This window comes from Ciona intestinalis, chromosome 10, assembly GCF_000224145.3.
Source record: "Ciona intestinalis chromosome 10, KH, whole genome shotgun sequence".
NCBI classification, from domain to species: Eukaryota; Metazoa; Chordata; class Ascidiacea; order Phlebobranchia; family Cionidae; genus Ciona; species Ciona intestinalis.
The window spans coordinates 165,069-185,022 of record NC_020175.2 but is presented as its reverse complement, the minus strand read 5'-3'; the positions used below and the strand labels follow the sequence as shown (position 1 = coordinate 185,022).

General features: G+C 34.5%; 1 protein-coding gene across 2 annotated transcripts; it reads left to right on the top strand.

The window, feature by feature from the left end:
- Positions 1-7,459: 7,459 nt before the first annotated feature.
- LOC100184247 (neutral alpha-glucosidase AB-like) lies at positions 7,460-19,932 on the top strand. Of its 2 annotated transcripts, XM_026836249.1 has the most exons (23): positions 7,460-7,594; positions 7,769-7,870; positions 8,154-8,390; positions 8,926-9,117; positions 9,184-9,279; positions 9,829-9,874; positions 10,115-10,241; positions 10,674-10,872; positions 11,238-11,370; positions 11,834-11,982; positions 12,526-12,636; positions 13,157-13,288; positions 13,755-13,865; positions 14,207-14,390; positions 14,763-14,859; positions 15,657-15,758; positions 16,244-16,439; positions 17,075-17,253; positions 17,779-17,861; positions 18,125-18,238; positions 18,557-18,666; positions 19,054-19,151; positions 19,537-19,932. In XM_026836249.1, exons 1-23 carry the CDS (start codon positions 7,557-7,559, stop codon positions 19,644-19,646), a joined length of 2,946 nt encoding a protein of 981 aa, XP_026692050.1. In that variant the 5' UTR covers positions 7,460-7,556; the 3' UTR covers positions 19,647-19,932. The 2 variants fall into 2 exon arrangements, with proteins under 2 accessions (XP_026692050.1, XP_002126439.1); XM_002126403.4 differs by lacking the exon at positions 9,184-9,279.
- Positions 19,933-19,954: the final 22 nt, after the last annotated feature.

Genomic DNA, 19,954 nt, shown 5'->3' with positions numbered 1-19,954 from the left:
ACACAGTATATATTTTCATGTTGGTACATTATTATAGTTGGATTAGGTTTTTGTTTGCTACGTATTTAGTAGCATATTGTGTATACAGTTATGATACAACGTTAAACGTCGAACATCATCAGTTCTAGATAAAGGATAACTGCTCACAATAAAGCAAGCAGTCTTTGAATAATCATCACTTGGGTTTTCGATGCGTATGCGCGACTTACAGAATTTAAACAAAACAAAAAAGCACACATTAGTATACAGTACAAGAAATATCAGTATTCATTTTCTTTCTTGGTGTCTAATGCTTTATACTTTATACACGATACGTATGCTGCTTAAACAGTTAGTTATTACATAATCTATGGTTTAACCTTTAAAATGTTCAGTACATTTGCACCAACACAAGTTTCTTACACAATCAGCTTTTAATTTTTAACTTTGCGTGGTCAGGGTTAAAATATTGCTTTACAAATATGGTGAAGCCAAACCGATTAACATACAGTAACTACTTTCGATCCAAATAAACCTCTGCAACCGCTGTAACCACAGTATCCATCTAACTGGGAAATAATACTGCATGATATAGTACGTGAGAATACTGTCGAATTATATTGTAACTTTGATTTTCTTCCGTTATTGAATGGGTACCGGAAAAAGGAGATTTTAAAAAAGTCACGTTTTCCCCTCTTTCCCTATACCTTACTATACTGAAATCCTATATTTCCTGATCAAGTTTTAAATAATTAACAACGTTCTTTTAGAGTCTCGAGGCTACGGTCGTATGTTTCTATATATATTCTTTGTTTACTATCAAACGAGACGATGAAAAAGGCTTAAAACATATTCCATCTTACCCCACCGTTTCATTGCACCAGTCATGCTTCTGTAGCGGTCGACTGTGTTTAAGCACTGATTTAATAGATTACCTTAATGCATAGAAATTGTATACTCAACATTTGTGTTGTGTAACGTTAACAGCTGGCGCAACCATGTATGTTTTTTGCGCGTTGCCTGTGGCCCATGATATAACTGCTGAAATACTTTGCCCTAGTAGCCCATTACAACGCTGAAACTCTGCCTTGGTGTAAAATATTGCCTTTGAATTCGTGCACATGTTTCTCGCTATATAAGCCCTCCAAATTGTTGTGCGGAGAGGCAAACGAGCCATGTAATATACTTGCTGTTCTTACTATTTTCTGTAGCGTGACGTCGTTGTTGGTCGAATAAATTGAGATGACGATCTATAGGCTTTTGGAGTCGTTAGCGTTCTACTGGTGTCTAATCAGGTTATGCGTGATATATAGCTCGTGGAGGCGGCCACAGTTTCGAGCAGGTGGTGAACTGCCCACACTTCCTTTTCCTTTCATTGAAAGAGAAACTAAATTGACACAATCTATTGTTGCTGTCACTGCACGTTATGATTTACTGTTTACACCGTGTTTATATTCAATTCATACGGTGCGTTTAACTAAAGGAATAGATTTCGCTGGTTAATATATGAATCCCCCTATTTATCTCCGCTTGGCTGTTTCATACATCTTGTGCTCGCTTACGGGTTACCGCGTATAGGCCTATATACCTTTGTGGGTGATAATATATTTTCCCAATTTTCCTGTGTGGTTGATAGTTTGGACAGCCCATAAAGAAAGAAAGCCTAAACTTCAACAGCAGCAGCAGCGTCGAGCCTCGAACCCATACCTTCTGGTTTATGGCCGAGCGCTCTACAAACATACGTTCACATTTAGTAACATATGTTAACCAAATTGAACTAGGCATATACTATATGTAGAGCTCAATGGTTAACAAGAGTTGGATCATATATCTAAACATAATTAAATCAGATAACCTTTATACAAAAATAACTTACTTAAATGTAAAGATAAGTAATTTTAAGTTTTTGAAGCAGTGTAAAATTAAAAAACCATACGTTTCCTTATCAACATGTCTTTGATCTTATCTTCCCTTTTGGATTAGGATCCCGAGACAAGATGCACCAGACCGGTTCCTCACGGTGCTTTTTTCCATTGCAAAAAGAACACTTCGGTGTTTTACGTTTCTTGTCATAGGAGAACACACATTCAGAAATAACCAACAAAGCGGGTTTCAATCGCCATTGGTGACTGTATACAATTATATTTATACTCTGACATTTTTTGTTAGACTGACATTTTTTGTAATTATAGGTAGGCCTAATGTTAGAAATTAATTGAGCACGTTAGTGGTCATATAGATCCTTTTTCGTCGAACAGTTGATCTTGTTGAGCACGTTAGTGGTCATATAGATCCTTTTTCGTCGAACAGTTGATCTTGTTGAGCACGGTAGTGGTCATATAGATCCTTTTTCGTCGAACAGTTGTTCTTGTTGTTGTTGTTGTTGTTTTTTGCGCGACTTTTTTCCGCACATATCTCAATTCTTAATTCTAGCATTTATTCTTTAATCTCTTGATTGCAATCAAATCATAAAACAAATTTATAAATTTTAGACTAAATTTTCAGATTTAAAACCGCGCCTAATTAGCAAATAATTAGTCTTTTTGTGGCCGTCTGGCCGAGTCTTCTCAATCGGGACTTCCCCTACAAACTCCACATAACATAGAAATCAAGATTTTCATTTTTGCTTCGCTGGCAATTTTGCGATCGAGTATTTTGCACTGTTTATGTTTTCGTTTGGTCTGGTAAGAAAATCGTTTACAACATAGTTTGGAAGATAAATTGTCACCGTTAGTTGGTAGGCTACACTTGCTTTCATACAAACAAATTCAGTTAATGCTAACAGCGGGCAATTCTGCCAAGAACAGTTTACATCGTGAAATGAGGTTGGTACTTACTAATCAGCACTGTAGAGATTGAATATTGAACTACGGATTATTCAATGACCATTATTGGATGTGTTTATAGCGGTAAACATTAATTTATTACGCGTTCTTAAACAAAGCCACTTTAATAGAACGATATACCAATGTTTACATACTTTCACTTGATAACAGCACTAGCAGGCAAATGAAATGTTTGACTACCTATACATAGGTTAATGCTGTTAGTACCAATATTTATGCCTTGTACACTGTAAGTCATATTGTGTTCTGTATATAATCTATTATGCAGAGCAAACTCAAGAAAAGCATATAAGTTGAAGAGGTGGTTTTCTATGCATAGCAACAAGAACAAGAAATCGAAGAGATGTTTTTTTATGCATAGCAACAACAAGAAATCGAACATGTGTTAGTTATTTCTCAAACAATAGTTAACTATAGTAGTATAATACCCAATGATATTTATATACTACTATTCATAGGCGTTCAGTTAGGGGTTCCGAGGGTGCCTTGTCACCCCAATTTTCAAAACAAGAGTGAGATAGTGTATTATGTCACCCCAGTTCTACAGGTCCCTACAGCTTTTAACCTGTTGTTAAGTGTCTATAGAAACAATCAGGCCCAAGCCCTACTCTATTCATACTATTCAATGAAGTTTATTTATGTTTTAAGCTGTAATTGTAAATGCATTTAAATCACGTCATCCCAGATTTTGTTAAAATGTGAATCACGATGCCCATCCTAAATCACCATTTTGTTTTGTGCAATGGTAGATAAATGTGTAATAAGGTAATATACACAAACATTTTATGTATTCTTTGTCGAACTTGTGTTTTTTCATTACAAATCCATTGTATTGCACTGGTTTGGTTTTAATAAGGATTCAAAATTGCCCCTAATAGGTTTATTTGACATATAATAGCAGTGGCGTCGATTTTATAAAAATGTAGGGGTTGCGGTATTAAAACGCATTAGCTGGAAGTCCGTTTGTAAAACATGTGAAATGCTTTGTAGTACACGGGCTAATTAATACTATACTAATTAGTTTAAGCCGTGCTCATCCATTAGATCTTTGATCTCTTGTTGTTGTTTTTTGGGCGATTTTTTTCCGCACTTATCTCAATTCTTAATTTTAGCATTTATTCTTTAATCTCTTGATTGAAATAAAATCATATTATATATTTATAATTTTTAGACTGAATTATCAAAAATAAAAAGCGATTAATTAACGATCACTTATTTACTGATTGATTAAATGCGCCAAATTCAAAATGCACCTTAAACTTTAATTAAATGATTGTACTCTAAAAAGTATTTTGAACTAAGAATAGTTTTATAAACCCTACTGCATACGATCGCCTAATTAGCGAGTAATTAACGATTACTTTTCTGTTTGTTTAATGCGCTAATTCGTACTTAAAATGTACTTTAACATTGATTAATCGATTGTATTCGATACATTTATTCTAACTAAGTTTAGTCTTATAAACCATAGTGTATAAAATCGTCCAATTAATGAGTAATAAATGATTATAACGCTTACGAGTCAAGTAAACTGCCATGCATCGAGAACTCGTTGGTAACACAGTAATCGGTAACTTTTGGCTTTGTTTACGTTAGTGTGCAAATATAAATAAAAAGTGCATATAGTATCAGTCTCCTATATCTCTTTATAAAATAAATTCAAAATAATTGTTACGGCACGCGAGGATCGAACCCGAGACATTAAGTATATAATAACGGGCGAGTGGGCGACGTAACCGATAGGCCAGTAGATCCAATAATCAGATTTGTCGAGACAGCGGTTATACTGCCTGACTGTCTGTGTCTGGGAGTTTGGGAGGGCACGTGTTGGTGAGATAAGGAATCCTCACAACGATTCACGCCTGAATCAAACTATTTCCATTTAAGTGGGGACGCATTAAAAACACTACTCTTATAGCTTTTTATCATTAATCGTAATTTAAACATTATTTTTAGTTAAACATCACATGAATAATAACTTCTACCATTACATAATTACTGCGTGGGTACGGTTTGTCCAAATTCACGAAAACAAACGTTTTTAAGCGACGGAAAGGTTAACTAGTGTAGGTTTACAACTCAACGCAGGTTACATGAGTTGTACAAAGCGTATTTACTCAATTTCTTTATACCAATCGGCAATCACTTCTGGGTTGTTTTTAATCGAGCTCAGTCGACCGTTGTAGTAAAAGGGTTAATTAATATTATGCTAATTGGTTTAATACGTGCTCACTCATTAGATCTCTGATCGCTTGTATTATTCATATTGTGACAACGGCTGTATTTATACGGAAGATAACGATAAGAAAAAGGCAGTCGAGTACGCTTCGGTTTTAAATGTGAAATGCGATTTTAAATGTGAAAATTTAGTCTAAAAATTATAAATATATATTATGATTTTATTTCAATCAAGAGATTAAAGAATAAATGCTAGAATCAAGAATTTAGAAAAGTGCGGAAAAAAGTCGCGCAAAAAACAACAAGAACAACTGTTCGACGAAAAAGATCTATATGACCTCTTACGTGCTCAATAACATTGAATATATGAATGTAACTTGCTGTATCCTCCCGTGGTTTGTAACGACAGTCGTTATTGCACGGGTGTTCCGTTTCATACACCCCATGTCAGCTTACGAGTTTTCACGTATATATAACTTTGTGGGGTTTCTGCATGGCTGATAAATTGGACAACCCATTGGGGCAACTGGGTTGGAACAAGAGATCACAGATCTAATGCATGAGCACGGTACAAACTAATTAGCATAGTACTAATTAACCCCATCACTACAATGGTCGACTGAGATCGATCAAAAACAAATCAAAAGTAACCAACAAAGCGAGTTTCAGTCGCCATTGTTGACTGTGGAGCAGTAGATAGAATGCATTTATTCGTGTATTATAACTCATTAAGCTTAAGACGTATAAGGATTGAAAGTTTGGTAAAGAATATGTGTAAATACGCTTTGTACAACTCCTGTACCATGTGTTGACATGTAAACTTACACTAGTTAACCTTGTCGTCGCTTAAAACGTTTGTTTTTGTGAATTTGGATAAATCGTAATCACGCAGTATTATAGGTAATGTTAGAAATTAATATTATTCATATTGTGGCGGCTGCATAATGATTTATTGCGAGCGGTAAACTAAAAGAGCGAAGAAACGAGAGACGCGGTGTTTATACCTAAGATAACGATAGGAAAAAGGCACTCGTCTATACGCTTCGGTGCACACACGCTAATTGCGCGGTTTTAAATCTAAAAATTTAGTCTAAAAATTATAAATATATGATATGATTTGATTTCAATCAAGAGATTAGAGAATAAATGCTAGAATTGAGATAAGTGCAGAAACAAATCGCCCTAACAACAACAACAACAACAACAAAGCCAAGAACAACTGTTCGACGAAAAAGGATTTATATGACCACTACCGTGCTCAATAACGCCATTATATTACTATAATAGCGTTGGTTGAAGCAAGTGCTGTTAAGTGACTTGCTCAAGGACACATACGCCCACAATGGTAGCAGTGACGAGCCTTGATCCGAAATCTCTCTGGGTTGAAGCAGAGTCAGTATATAAACAGACTCTGGGTTGAAGGGACGCGCAAACCAATGTGCCACGTTGCAGAATTATTCCGTTCTCTTACCCCAATTTTAAATTTGTTTTCTCCTAAAGTGACATTTTAAACTTGGTTCCCAATCAAGAGATAATAAACACTACTATAGATTTTATCAGAGTCCTAGAAACACCGAGTAGTCCAACTGCCGCCTTTGTGGGCCCAAAAGAGAGGAAAAGCGGTCACTTTCGCAATTGGTTTAAACAAACTTTATAGATTTTATTTGCGTTTTCCTTTAGTGGGAAGGTGTAAAATAGCTTATATTTACCTTACCAAACATTTTTTCGGAAAAATATATAAATTTACCCCCATTAAATGAGCAAAATGTCACAAATCAACCGCTTCTAATTCCATTTTTTGCCTTTTTTGATATAGAAAACAAATAACACATGTTTTTTTACACTTTCCAACCTTTAAATTTGTTGTTAGGTTCAAGTTTTTCTGTAATTTACCGAAAAACATGCATTTTCCCTATACCTACTGTGTTATTTTGGACCCAAATTTGCGTTCAATTTGCCTTTTACGTAACAATGGGTTGGACTACTCACTACTCGGTATTTCTATGGCTCTGGATTTTATAATTGCGCAACTACTTTAAATTTGGTCCCACAGTTGGGACCATCAGATTAATCGTCACTACTAATATTCTACAGAGCAACGTGACGTGGGACATCAGCTGAAAGATTTTGCAAGAAGAGAATTACGACAAGTTTGGATTAAGAGTTTTCGTATGTAGCTCTGTAGTTTAAAGAAAATGGCTTGCTCGGCTTTGTAATTTTAATATTTTACCAATCCATGCATAAGTACGTTCGGTCTAACGTTTATTTTTTAAAGAGTGGCGCAAATAATTTTGTCATCCGTGTGTATGCCTCACGTAGTAGTTAATACTACGCACAACTTTGTGTTTATTTTTTCTTTAGCATGTCCTTCCTTTGTTAAACGACGTATAAACGACATAATTCCATATTTTATAAATAATCATTCAGTTTATTTTGCTATCTGTTGAGATTTAAATATTTCACATTAATTTTCCAGCAGTTACGGCCACCTTAGGCATTTTTTTATTTTATTTTTTGCCAAAATTGGACTGTTCATATATTTGAAGCTCCAGAATGCTTAAAAGCTTGTTATGTTGTGTGTTGCAGACCAGGTAATGATTTTTAATTTTGAAAAAAAAAAATAAATTTTTAACTTAATATTTTTACGATTTTGTTGTAAATTATGATTAAAAACCCTTGATATAATTGTTTGATTGACTGAATATAAATATAGTTTTCTTATTTTCACCAAACATAAAATTGCATTGTTTTAAAATTATTTTCAGGTTCAAATTGCTTCTTATCGTCATGGCAACTATGGTGGTACAAGAGGCGGAATCATTTGAACAAGGCAACTTTAAAAAATGCGACCAAAGTTCATTTTGCCAGTGAGTTATTTGAATTGATTAAATTTTGTCATCTTAATTTCCTGTCTATATTTTGTTAAACTTAAAATGTAACTAGTTGTGCTTGCTTTATATGGCATGGGTACTAAGGTAGTAATAATTCCAAAATGACTAAGTATACAAACTGTTACTACAATTATAAATAAAAAAAATGAATAAAAATAATATATATATATATTTGGTCTATTAAAGAAAAACCTAAACCCAATAGTAATGCCAATCTTAAAAATTGAATATATTTAATATATATTATACTTATTTACAGACGGCAGCGCAATTATAAACCAGAGCGCTCTCCTTACGTTGCGGTGTTTTCATCATTACGAAGTGTAACAGACAATCATGTATATCTGGATATTCGTAACAATGACAACAATATCCCGTTTACGCTGGATATTTACGCACTCGAAGATGGGATGATTAGATTAAGAATTAATGAATTGTCTCCGATCAAACCAAGATATGAAGTTCCCAATACAATACATGACGTTGGTGTACAGAAGTAAGTATTTGTATTTGTTTTATTTATATATATTAATATTATATATATAGTAGATTGGGGTAGAATGTTTTATTGGCCCATTTGGTAGTAAACCCAAAATATTTTTAGGAAATCTGGGATATTATGAAGTATTCCTAACCCCACAGTACTATATGTGTGAAGAATTACTACCTACAGTTGGTGGTGGTTTCCGATAAACACTTGGTGGTGGTTTCCGATAAACACTTTCATAAAATTCCAAACAATGTTGCCAAATGAGCAACGCTTGTAATGACACTTCAGTCATGTTTAAAGATTGGCACCACTAAAAACATTAAATTGCAGCCATAAAGCCCTATAACACCGGTGCCTGCACTAGACAGTGGCTATGGTTATAGTCAATAATACAATTAATAACAAGATTTGGTAGTTCAAGTATCAGACATGTGTAAAACATATTAGTCCGAATTTTCAATAAAAGTTCACCGTCCAGATTTACAATTTCCGCAACCCTGACCCTTGACATTACTATTATAAAACTTTGTTTTCTCCACAGTTTCCTTGTCGAGCAAAACCCTCAAAACCAAACAATCACTTTAAGATTATCCAATAACCCAAGTGTGAGTGCAGTAGTGGTGTGCGATCCATTCCGATTGGATATCTTTGACGACCAGGAACCCGTGTTCAGCATCAATTCTCGACATTTATTGAAAGTTGAATATCTACGAGAAAAACCAGTTCCAAAACCGTAAGTTTTTTAAATAAAAGTTTTTAAGAAAAATTATTCAAAATTATGAGTGTTATCATTTCCCAGCGTCTCTTCTAATACCAGTGATGCAGTTGAGTCAGTACAGACAAGTGAGGAAGTTGTACCAACTTTACGTTCTATATACTGTGCATGGTTTTCATGGTACTTGTTTTTTCTTGTTTTTTTTCGTTAATTTTTAGTTGAGGTATTTATTGAGGCAGTGTTTGTGGGAAGGATAAGCTTGTGTAGAAAAGGTGTATTATTGTAACAACGGAACTTTAGTTGAATAGTGATGTACCGAAGTTTTGTATTGCAAATTTATTCCGCTATATCAGCGAAAAAAAGTGTTTTCCCACATTCCACATTACGTCATGTCGTTTACCCATGGTAGCCACATGTTGCGATGACATCATTATTTTTTCTGACGAAGATTCAGACGAATTTATTCGAGTAAATACCCAAATATTCAGTTTTAGCCAAATCTTTTTTTGAAATGATTCTGTACAACACTACTTTTAAACCATTGCAACTTCAGTTAGTAATAGGAATGTTTAGTATCTGTGTATGTTATGTAATATTGCTTGTGTCATTCACAGTGTTGGTGCAGGGTATTTGACAAAGCACAATGATATTGACATGCAAAGAATATTGTACTAAATTCTTCTTCTTTTCTATGTCTTATATTCAATAATCTTGTAATTTCACTCTCAGTCCAACTGAAGAACATGTAAAGGAAGAAACAGAACTAACACCAGAGGTAACTTTTATATAGTTTATCTTGCCTAATATACACAAAGGGGGAAAACATGGATGTAAAAACTGCTATAAGTATATATACCTGTAGACTTGTATTAACATCAATACATTTATTGTGGCTCACATTCGTGTGCTTGCCACTGAACTTATTACAATGTGTAGATAAACAGTTTATCATAAACTGATAGATATTTATTATGCAATGTAATGGCTGCAACGATGTTAAAAATATTTTTTTCAGGAAAATCTTGATAATCCCGAAGAAGTTGAAAAGATTGAAGAAACGAAGGAAGACAAACCTGATCCTGATGATGAACCCGGAATGTGGGAGGAAACGTTTAAAACACACAGGGATAGTAAACCAAGAGGTGAGATGGTGTGTGAAGGTGTGTTGAAGTGAACATGAACTCAAAAGCTTGTCACTGTTATTAACCTTTATTTTAATTTTACTTTTGATGACGTTATTAGCTTTGTGCTTTGTGCTTGGTTTCTGGGTAGCTGGACATTGTAGCTTAATCTGTGCTTGGCGCTTACCCAAGATTTTACGACTTAGCGCTTCCTCAATCTGGATGGTGTAAGGAAGGGTTGGGGTTCAAGGCTCACCGCTGGTTCCTTAGTTAAACCTTATTTGAGATAGTTACGATTCACTAGTATATCGCAGTAGTTAACCCAGTGTAGGAAATTAACGTCTATGCTAATAACCAATGATCACTAATATGTTGTAATGGTTCTACATTTATTTAACAACCTGGCCACAGTAGAAGAAATGTCTTTATCATTTTAACCAATTCATTCAATAGGACCTGAATCAATTGGACTTGACACATCATTTGTGAACTTCAATCATGTGTATGGGATACCAGAACACGCCGATAGACTTGCTTTATCATCAACAATTGGATCGGAACCTTACAGACTGTATAACTTGGATGTGTTTGAATATGATTTGAACAGTCGTGCTGCTTTGTATGGATCTATACCTTTTATGATCGGACACAAGTTAGTTTTGATGTATTTACACAGACTTGTAAACGCAAACCCTGGGTTAATGGGTTGCTACTACCTATAGTAGTACTGTAGACACATTTACAATATAATGTCTTCAGTTGACTCACACAGTTTTTGGCTGTATAACAGTTTATTTACATAAAGCTATGAGTTAGCTCACTGAATCCATATGTAGACACTTAATTACTTAGAAGTCGCATCTGCTTCAGTTGTTTGATTTAAAACTAATCAACCAAATATTTTATTCCAAATGGTGTCATTATTGTGTTTTAGAAATGATTTTCCAAAATATAACACAGTCACCCGCAAATTGTAAGTTATATGATCCAAAGTAATTAAACATTCTCCATACACAGCGCAAAACGTACAGTTGGATTACTTTGGTTGAACTCCGCTGAGACTTGGATAGACGTTGATTCAAGCGAGGACAACAAGGGTGTCTTGGGATCCGTGTTCAGTTATTTTGCAGGGCAGGAAAATGTACCTGAGGTGTGTGGTACATTGTGTATGTGTATTGGTAACACATTATTCTTGTAACTGGGTGTTTTGGATTATAAAATGGTATAAAATGTGAATCTGGGGTTTATTTGCATTCATTTTTGAGATCAAAGCTTATTTTTCGTATTAGGTTTATTTTATGTCTTTATTAAAATGCTATGACACTAAAATGCTATGACATGTCAAACTTATGAAACCTCATGCCAAATATATTTTGGCTGTGTGGATGTTTAACGTTAGAGTAAAGCTTGTGTCAGGCGTAAAACTGTGATTCTAAAGTAGGCTGCTTCACTCTTGAAACCCCTAACATTACACTCATTACATAAACATATGTATAAGACGTGTAAAACAAACAGGGATGATACTGTGATTTCATAACATATAATGTCAACCCCTTCATCCTAACTACTCCTACTTTTCGCTGATATAGCCAAATATGTTTCTCACCACACAGGTGAACATACACTGGATGTCTGAAAGTGGAGTGATCGATATTTACTTCATGGTTGGTCCTTCACCTCGTGATGTCATGCGTCAATACACCAAGTTAACAGGGACAACCTACTTCCCACCCAAGTGGTCAATTGCTTATCATCAAAGCAGGTGAGATATGGATGTGGGGCCAAGCTTGTCTGAAGTATGTATCACCAATGTTAGTTCCTTCATCCTGGTATTTTGGTAGGGTGGGGAAAGATTGGACACTTTTCATTGTATTTTCTCGTCCCATTTAGTAGTAAACAAAGAACTTTTAAAGAATTATAAAATCTGATCCTCACGACTCCCATAGACTGTTGTTAATTGTTTCAAACTCGATCAGGATGTTTTGATATGGACTAAAAAGATGTCCCGTCTTTCCCTGCCCTACTATATATTTTTTTACATAAACAATTGGTGTACAGTTAAACCAAGTTTAGGACACTTTTTTATTAGTATGAAAAAAATTAAATTGATTAAAAAAATTAAGAAATTATGCCATTTGCTAAAACAGCCTTCTGTAAGTTTAGATAAACAATGTCAAAATCAGTCTCGTATTTACTTGAATTTACTATTTCAATGATGTATTAATTGTAGATATATTTGTCTACATTAATTTTCATCCGAAAAAATTAAGTTTTACAAAGTTTCTTCTTTATGTTTCATGTCCAGATGGAATTACAAAGATGAGGAAGATGTGAAGACAGTGGATGCTGCGTTTGATGAACATGACATTCCCTATGATTGTTTATGGCTCGACATTGAGCATACCGATGGTAAAAGGTGAGTTTAAATCATTCATGCTTTGTGTGAGTTATATTAGTTTCATCTAATTTTGCAATTTTTCCGCATCTCAATTTTGCAATTTTCATTGAAGTTTAGTTACTGACTTTAGGACTTTTTATTTTTTAAGTAAACTTTGTCAATTTTCTTTTGCAGTATTAAAGTTTATTTTGAGGAACAAGCTGAAATTAAATAGAATGTCCTAATTTAGGAAAATACAGTTTGCAAAAAAATGTCTTGTTTAAGTTTTTAATTAAATATTAAACTATTCTATAATGGTAAGTTCCACAGCTTGGTGTGACAAAAATGCAGGCAATAGTTGGCCCATTAACCACTACATCTATGTTGCTACAACCTACAATACAGTTAGTTACAACTAGGTTGGAGCAGTGTCTTGCACTCTGAACTATAACAACAGTGTTAAGCACCAAATTCTGTGTGCCTTGTTTATGATACATGTGCCTGACCAGTGTTATGGTTGTCAACCCAAGTATAATGAGATATATTCCTATATATACAGGTACTTTACATGGGACACATTGAAATTTCCCAACCCCATCAAGATGCAAGATGACATTGCAGCCAAAGGAAGAAAGATGGTTACTATTATTGATCCTCATATTAAAACTGACTCCAACTATCATATATACCGGTAATATAGGATTTCTATTGTTATTATACTTGTGGGTGTAATATAATATAAAACTCCCCACATTTGTTTCCACACTTTAATTGTGGGTGCTGCGGCTATTGCAGTGTGATATCTAGGCTGCTGAAGCTATTGCAAAGTCCAGATAGGAACAAGATAATTTTGGCTTGGAATTTGGAATTTCTCAACCATTACACCAAACTGCTAAAATATTATTGGTCTTTTATGTGACTATGTCTATCTTTTGAAAAACCAGGGTGTTATTTGGTTAAGTTTATCATCATTAATAGGTGCGTTTTTCCAATTAACCAGTATGTGAACCTAGGTTATTCACACGGAGTATCATATGTTTGTTGATTCCAGGGCCTGCCTGATGCATGCATATCCTACAATCCTACATACCCATGTTAGTCCCCTATGACCGTATACATATATATATTCTGTAACATGACTTGCCTTTGTTCCACAGCGAGGCGCAAGCAAAGGGATATTTCATTCAAAACAAAGATGGCGGCGAATTCAAAGGTTGGTGTTGGCCGGGTGATTCTGCTTATCTCGATTTCACTTTACCAGAAGTTAGGTAAGTACTGGGCTGTATGTATCATAATACAAACGCATTTTTAATTTTGTGGCAGACAGGGGAAAAATAAACAGGAATCAAAAGTTATTTTGGTGTATTTTGTGCATCTTAAAACATTTAAGTTCTGCGATTGGGCTGTTTTTGTGTAGTTTTAAAGTAATTGAAAAAGTAAAAGTAAAGCAGTTAGCATACATCAAAGCTAATATGCGTGTTACAAAAAACAATATTAGTTGTCTTTCCTGTACTTTTATGTTAACCTTGTATAATATACATTGGTGGCGTATTATACAAGATTTTGGTAAAAATTCATAAACCCATTTCAACCATGTATGTTATGGCAGAGAATGGTGGGCGAGCCAGTTCACACCTGATATATACAAGGGATCCACATTGAACTTATTCACATGGAATGATATGAACGAACCAAGTGTGTTTAATGGACCTGAGATCACCATGCATAAAGATATCAAGCATGGCGGGGGTTGGGAACATAGACACGTGCATAATATGTATGGGATATTACAGGTATGATGTTGTATATAGATCTATATAGATGATGTAACGTTAGAGGAAAACATATTTTGCTGTAAAACATGATTTAACACTAAGATTGAATTGTAAGTTTGCACCAATATGTTTCCGTGTTATTTGCCGAATCTTGGATAATGTGCCAAGCTTGTAGTAAATCCCATTACTAAACAAGCTGGAAGACTCCACGCATATTTAATTCTCTGGCAATGCTATATTGCTGTTAAAAATAGTTTCTATTATGTGGTAAAGCCACAAACCTAATTACAAATATTCTATTATTTCCAAAATAAGGTACATGTGTTAAATTTGGTCACATTTGTCTAATCGGAGTAAATTTGAAAGTTAATTTAAAGTTCTTATTTACAGCAAATGTCAACTGTTGATGGACAAATAGCAAGATCGAGTGGAAACGAACGTCCGTTTGTTTTGTCTCGTGCTTTCTATATTGGAACACAGAAATATGGTTTGTATGGTTTTAGGAAAATTAAGCAGATCTTGATCTACTGGTTCTCTATCTGGTGTTTTTGGTGACAAAAATTCAGAAAAACGGTTTTAATGTTATCAAGTAAAATTTATCCGTCCCGTTAAATGTTGTAACATTGGGTGGCAAGATCCGATTTATTTGTTTATTATGCGATATGACATTCTACGTGGGTGAGGTCCCATAGTGTGGTATGCCAGCTGGATTTGGGCCATTACCCCAACACCCAGGGTGCTATTAATTGGACCTTACCAGAAGTTGAAGCCCATCGCTTTCCTAAATGTGGGCGACAAGGACTATATACGGCCAAGCCAAATAGTTCCCCCTGTCTAATGTTCACATATCCCCTATATAGAGTAGTGTCTAGTGTTTACTATACAACATACTAGCATCTACAGAGTAGAGCACGACCGATTATCGGTTAGCCGATATATCGGCCGCATTTTTGGTGATTTACCAATTATCGGCGAGGGCAAAAAACGGCCATTTATTTAAAAAAATTACAAATTAACCAATTAAGTAATTATAAGTTTACTAATAACTAATTAATAATAATTAAGCCTGTTAGTTGATTTTTATTAGCTATATCAGATTTTTCCGTTTTATTCAGTCAAGTTTTTTAGGTGCATTAAAATATCGGTTATCGGCAACTGAAATTTACAAAATATCGGTATCGGTTTGAAAAAAAGTAATATCGGTCGGGCTCTAATATAGAGTAGTGTCCAGTGTTTACTATACAATATACTGGCATCTACATAATATATATATTTATATACAAGGTGCAATATGGACTGGTGACAACACAGCTGAGTGGGGACATCTAGAGTTCAGTGTACCAATGTTACTTACCATTGGTTTGTGTGGTATATCTCACTGTGGGGGTAAGTACTTGTTTATACAGCAATGCTTTGTATATTATAGATACATTGCTAAAGAGGTTTTAATTCCGAAACGTTAATCCACAAATACACCCTACTCATTGGGAGAGCTTCCATTATTCTCCATCATTTGATTTGTTCCTCGTGTAGTAAACCTATATTGAGATCCCAGATATCAAATGTTAGGATTACCCTATTTCCCCTTAGATAACATCGCCAATGTTTGAAATTTTAGATAAAAATAAAAATAAAATAATCACTAATCATAAACAGTGATTTAACTGAATCTGACCCAACAGAATTATTAAACAATTCAATAAAACAAAAGATTTATTCAATAAATAAACTTTCCAAACATGTATATAATAATAATATAATAAATACACATGAACAGATGAATGAAACTTACTTGTTTATCCTCGCGCTGCGGGTTCAAACATGGGTGTTTTGTACAAATACAACACTCACACTGTTTTTTCAAATTTCAGCTGACGTTGGTGGTTTTTTCAAGAACCCCGACCCAGAGTTGCTCACACGTTGGTATCAAGCTGCTGCGTATCAACCTTTCTTCCGAGCCCATGCTCATATCGATACCTCACGTCGCGAACCTTGGTTGTATGATGAACAATACAAGTCAGCTATACGAGGAGCTATAAGGGAACGTTATGAACTCATGCCATACTGGTAGGTGGTTTCATACAGTTTGTTTAAACGTCCTTGCTGTTAAAACTGATGTCATGCTCGTCTTGTGCTGTAGTTGTGTTGAAATTTGGAATAATTTCGGTAGTTTTGGTTCAAAACTGTAAATTTGTAGAGTACTTCAGGGGTTGCAACAATAAATGCCGAGTATTGACTTTGACTAATGTGTAAAGTGTTTTCTACTTTTCAATTTTTTTACAATATTGAAACTAGGGACACATTAGATGTATAAACATGGTTTTTCTGGTCAGTTTTAATTCAATACAAACATAACAGCTCATATATAGATATATGAGACAATTTCCTTCATTTTTAAAACCCAAATTATTTTAAATATCCAACATCACTAAAGACGATTTTATTTTTCAACCTAAACCATTGAAAATGAAGACAAATGTGTCGTTGTATTGAACTTACCAGAAAATTCATGTTTATACATCTTAGTGTGTGTCCTTAGTTTCATTATTGTAAAATAATTTAAAAAGAGTAAAACAATTTACACATTACAACAGCACTTATTGGTGCAACTCCTATGTTAGTATTGACCAGGTGTACACATTATCCTCTTACACCAAAACACACCCCCCACAGCTACACATTAAACACCCCCCTCCACGCAGGTACACTTTATTCTACCAATCTCACACCACTGGTGAACCCACCATGCGACCACTATGGTACGAATTCCCTAAAGACACCGAGTTATTTGCGAAAGATGATTCGTTCATGGTTGGATCAGCGTTGCTTGTTAAACCAATCGCTACTGCGTCAACATGGGCCACACAAATATATTTGCCTGGTGGGTGGCTTGTTTAGCTTATGTTAGGTAACCATAGGCGACTAACAGATAATAATGTGACAACGAAAATAACATTAAAATTGCCGAGCATAAACTTATTATTTAAAACTTATGGGTACTTTTAAAAATTTAGACGCCTGTGTAGGTAACTTAATTATCATACTTTTATTATAAGTGTGAACTGTGTACCGTACCAGTAGGTATTTGCACAATATTATGTGTTGTATTAATGATCTAAATCTGCCAACTACAGTTGTTATATTATAACAGTAACACCTAATTAAGTGTTTTGTTTTGTACATTTCGTGTTCGCTTACGAGTTACCACGCGTTTGACTTTGCGGTAGAACGCTAAAAATAGCTGGTAATAGATTTGTCTGTTTATTTAAAATGGCTATTTATAACTGCTTATTATAATTTAGCATCCAGAATTCAAGGAAATTTCTTTCACTGGTTGGTGTGGAGCTGCATTTATTGACTTCAAATATTTCTTATATTATTTCACGTTAATTGTGTTTATTGTTAGGCAACAATGGTTGGTATGATGTCAAGTCTTATCAGTTCTTCCCAAGTCCTAATACTATTTCTATGGCGACACCACTGGCTAAAGTAAGTATATAATGTATTTCCTTGATCAAAGGATTTATCGCCTCCATGAGTTAAGAATTATTTCATGACATCAATTTCTCTTCCAATACAGTAGCGAAGATTAAATTATTTAAAAAAAGAAGAATTAGCAGCAAAACGACAGTTGTTATACCTGCTAGAGATAAATACTACTTGAGTAAATATGTCAAAATAAACCCACACAAAAAATATTCTCTGACCCAACTCTACTATTTGTAGAATATAACACATTGTTGTATCCACAGATAGCAGTATTACAGCAAGGAGGAACCATCATACCACGACAGTTACGTGTCCGAAGATGCTCTGCATTGATGACGCACGACCCGTACACTTTGTATGTCGCGCTTAACACACAGGTTGTATTACAGTTGTTATATTATAGAATGTGAAATTTAGAAGGTAAAATTTACAATTTATTTTATTGGTGAAATGATAAAATTTAAGTTTTGTTTTATAAAATGTGTATTGAGAATTTTAAAATGGTGCAACCTATTCAAGGTTGCTGTTTTGTTAACTCTAAAACAGCTTTTGAGAGTTAACTAGTAACATTTTTTTAAAACGCCAGTAGTTACAAGACGTATGTTCTGTTCGCTCCTGCTTAAGAGTTCCTAGGTATTTTTGTGAAGGATTTTTTACTAGTAACATTATATAACTTATTATGACATCATACACAGGGCAAAGCTGATGGAGAAATCTACCTTGATGATGGTCACACGTTTGATTATAAGAAAGGAGTTTACAATTACAAGAAACTTACATTCGAAAATAATATACTTTCTTCGAGGTAGAATCATGTTTTGTAGTTTTTGAGTTTTGTGTTTAGTATTGAAGTTACTTGTTTTCTGTTGTTGTATCTTTACTAGCAAGCTATTAATTTTTTCTTTTCTGTCTTTAAATTTTTCAGTTGGATAGTAGTAACATTACATGTGTTTTTACATTGGTACTGGCCCATATTTCGGAAAGCAACATACTTTAACATTTGGTGAGGTTCTTGCAGCAGCACCCTGCGTGTTGGGGTCATGTGCCAACTTACATACAAGGTCTTACGTGCGCTACTAAAGACTGTGTTTTTACGAAAATAAAAAAAAAATTAAAAGCAAAGTGATTTTAACAAATCCAACTTTGTTTCTTTTTGAAAAATCATGTTTTTTTTATTTCTATGTTTTCACAGGTCACTAAACACAACTGCATTGTGGGAAACTTCAGCTTGGTTGGAACGAGTGGTTGTCATGGGAACACAACAACCATCCACTGTTACCGTGGAAGCAGGTGATTATGATGTCATAACCAGATATATTATTCGAACTTTAGTTGTATGAAGCTGTAGCAACCAAACTTGGGGTGGCAGGGTAGGCAGGCATATCATGAAATTATCTTTACTGCATTAATCAGTAATAGGTTGGTTTTGTTTTACAAGAGTCTGAGTGTGTGTCTGACTATTCCTGCCTCCCCCGCATTTATAAAAGTTTGGCCCCTATGCATAAAGTCACTATGTATGATGCGCTATGTCGGCAATATGATGTAAACTTTTGGATAAATAAAGAATTCAGTATTAATTATGATCTGATATAGTACTGTGGGGTCATGATCATAGTGTTTGGCTTTGCTATAGACCACACAACCCAAACCAATCTATGAACCCTTGTTTTTACAGCTGGAGTCACAACAGCACTCGGATATTCTTTCGATAAAAACCTCAGAGTTTTAACAATCCGTAAACCTGGAGTAAACCTGCAGAAAGACTTTACAATTACAATCAATTGATGTTTTAGGGAATAGAATTCTTACTTTAAAGTTCATAGCCAAGACTTTTATATTATGAGACCTGTTATGATATTACTACACACCCACATAGAATTGATTAGTTTAGTACACTGTATAAACTATGGTACCTAAACCAGTGATTAAAACTGCAGTAAATTGAAGCGGCGATTGAAATTGTGCAATGTCAAGTAAAATTCAGTTCACATTGTGGTAAACTTGGTTGCTTGTATTTATCTACAATATTGATATAGTTGGGGAAATGACTCCTTTCCATAAAACTTCTTCTTGAAAACAAAAGTTTGCATATA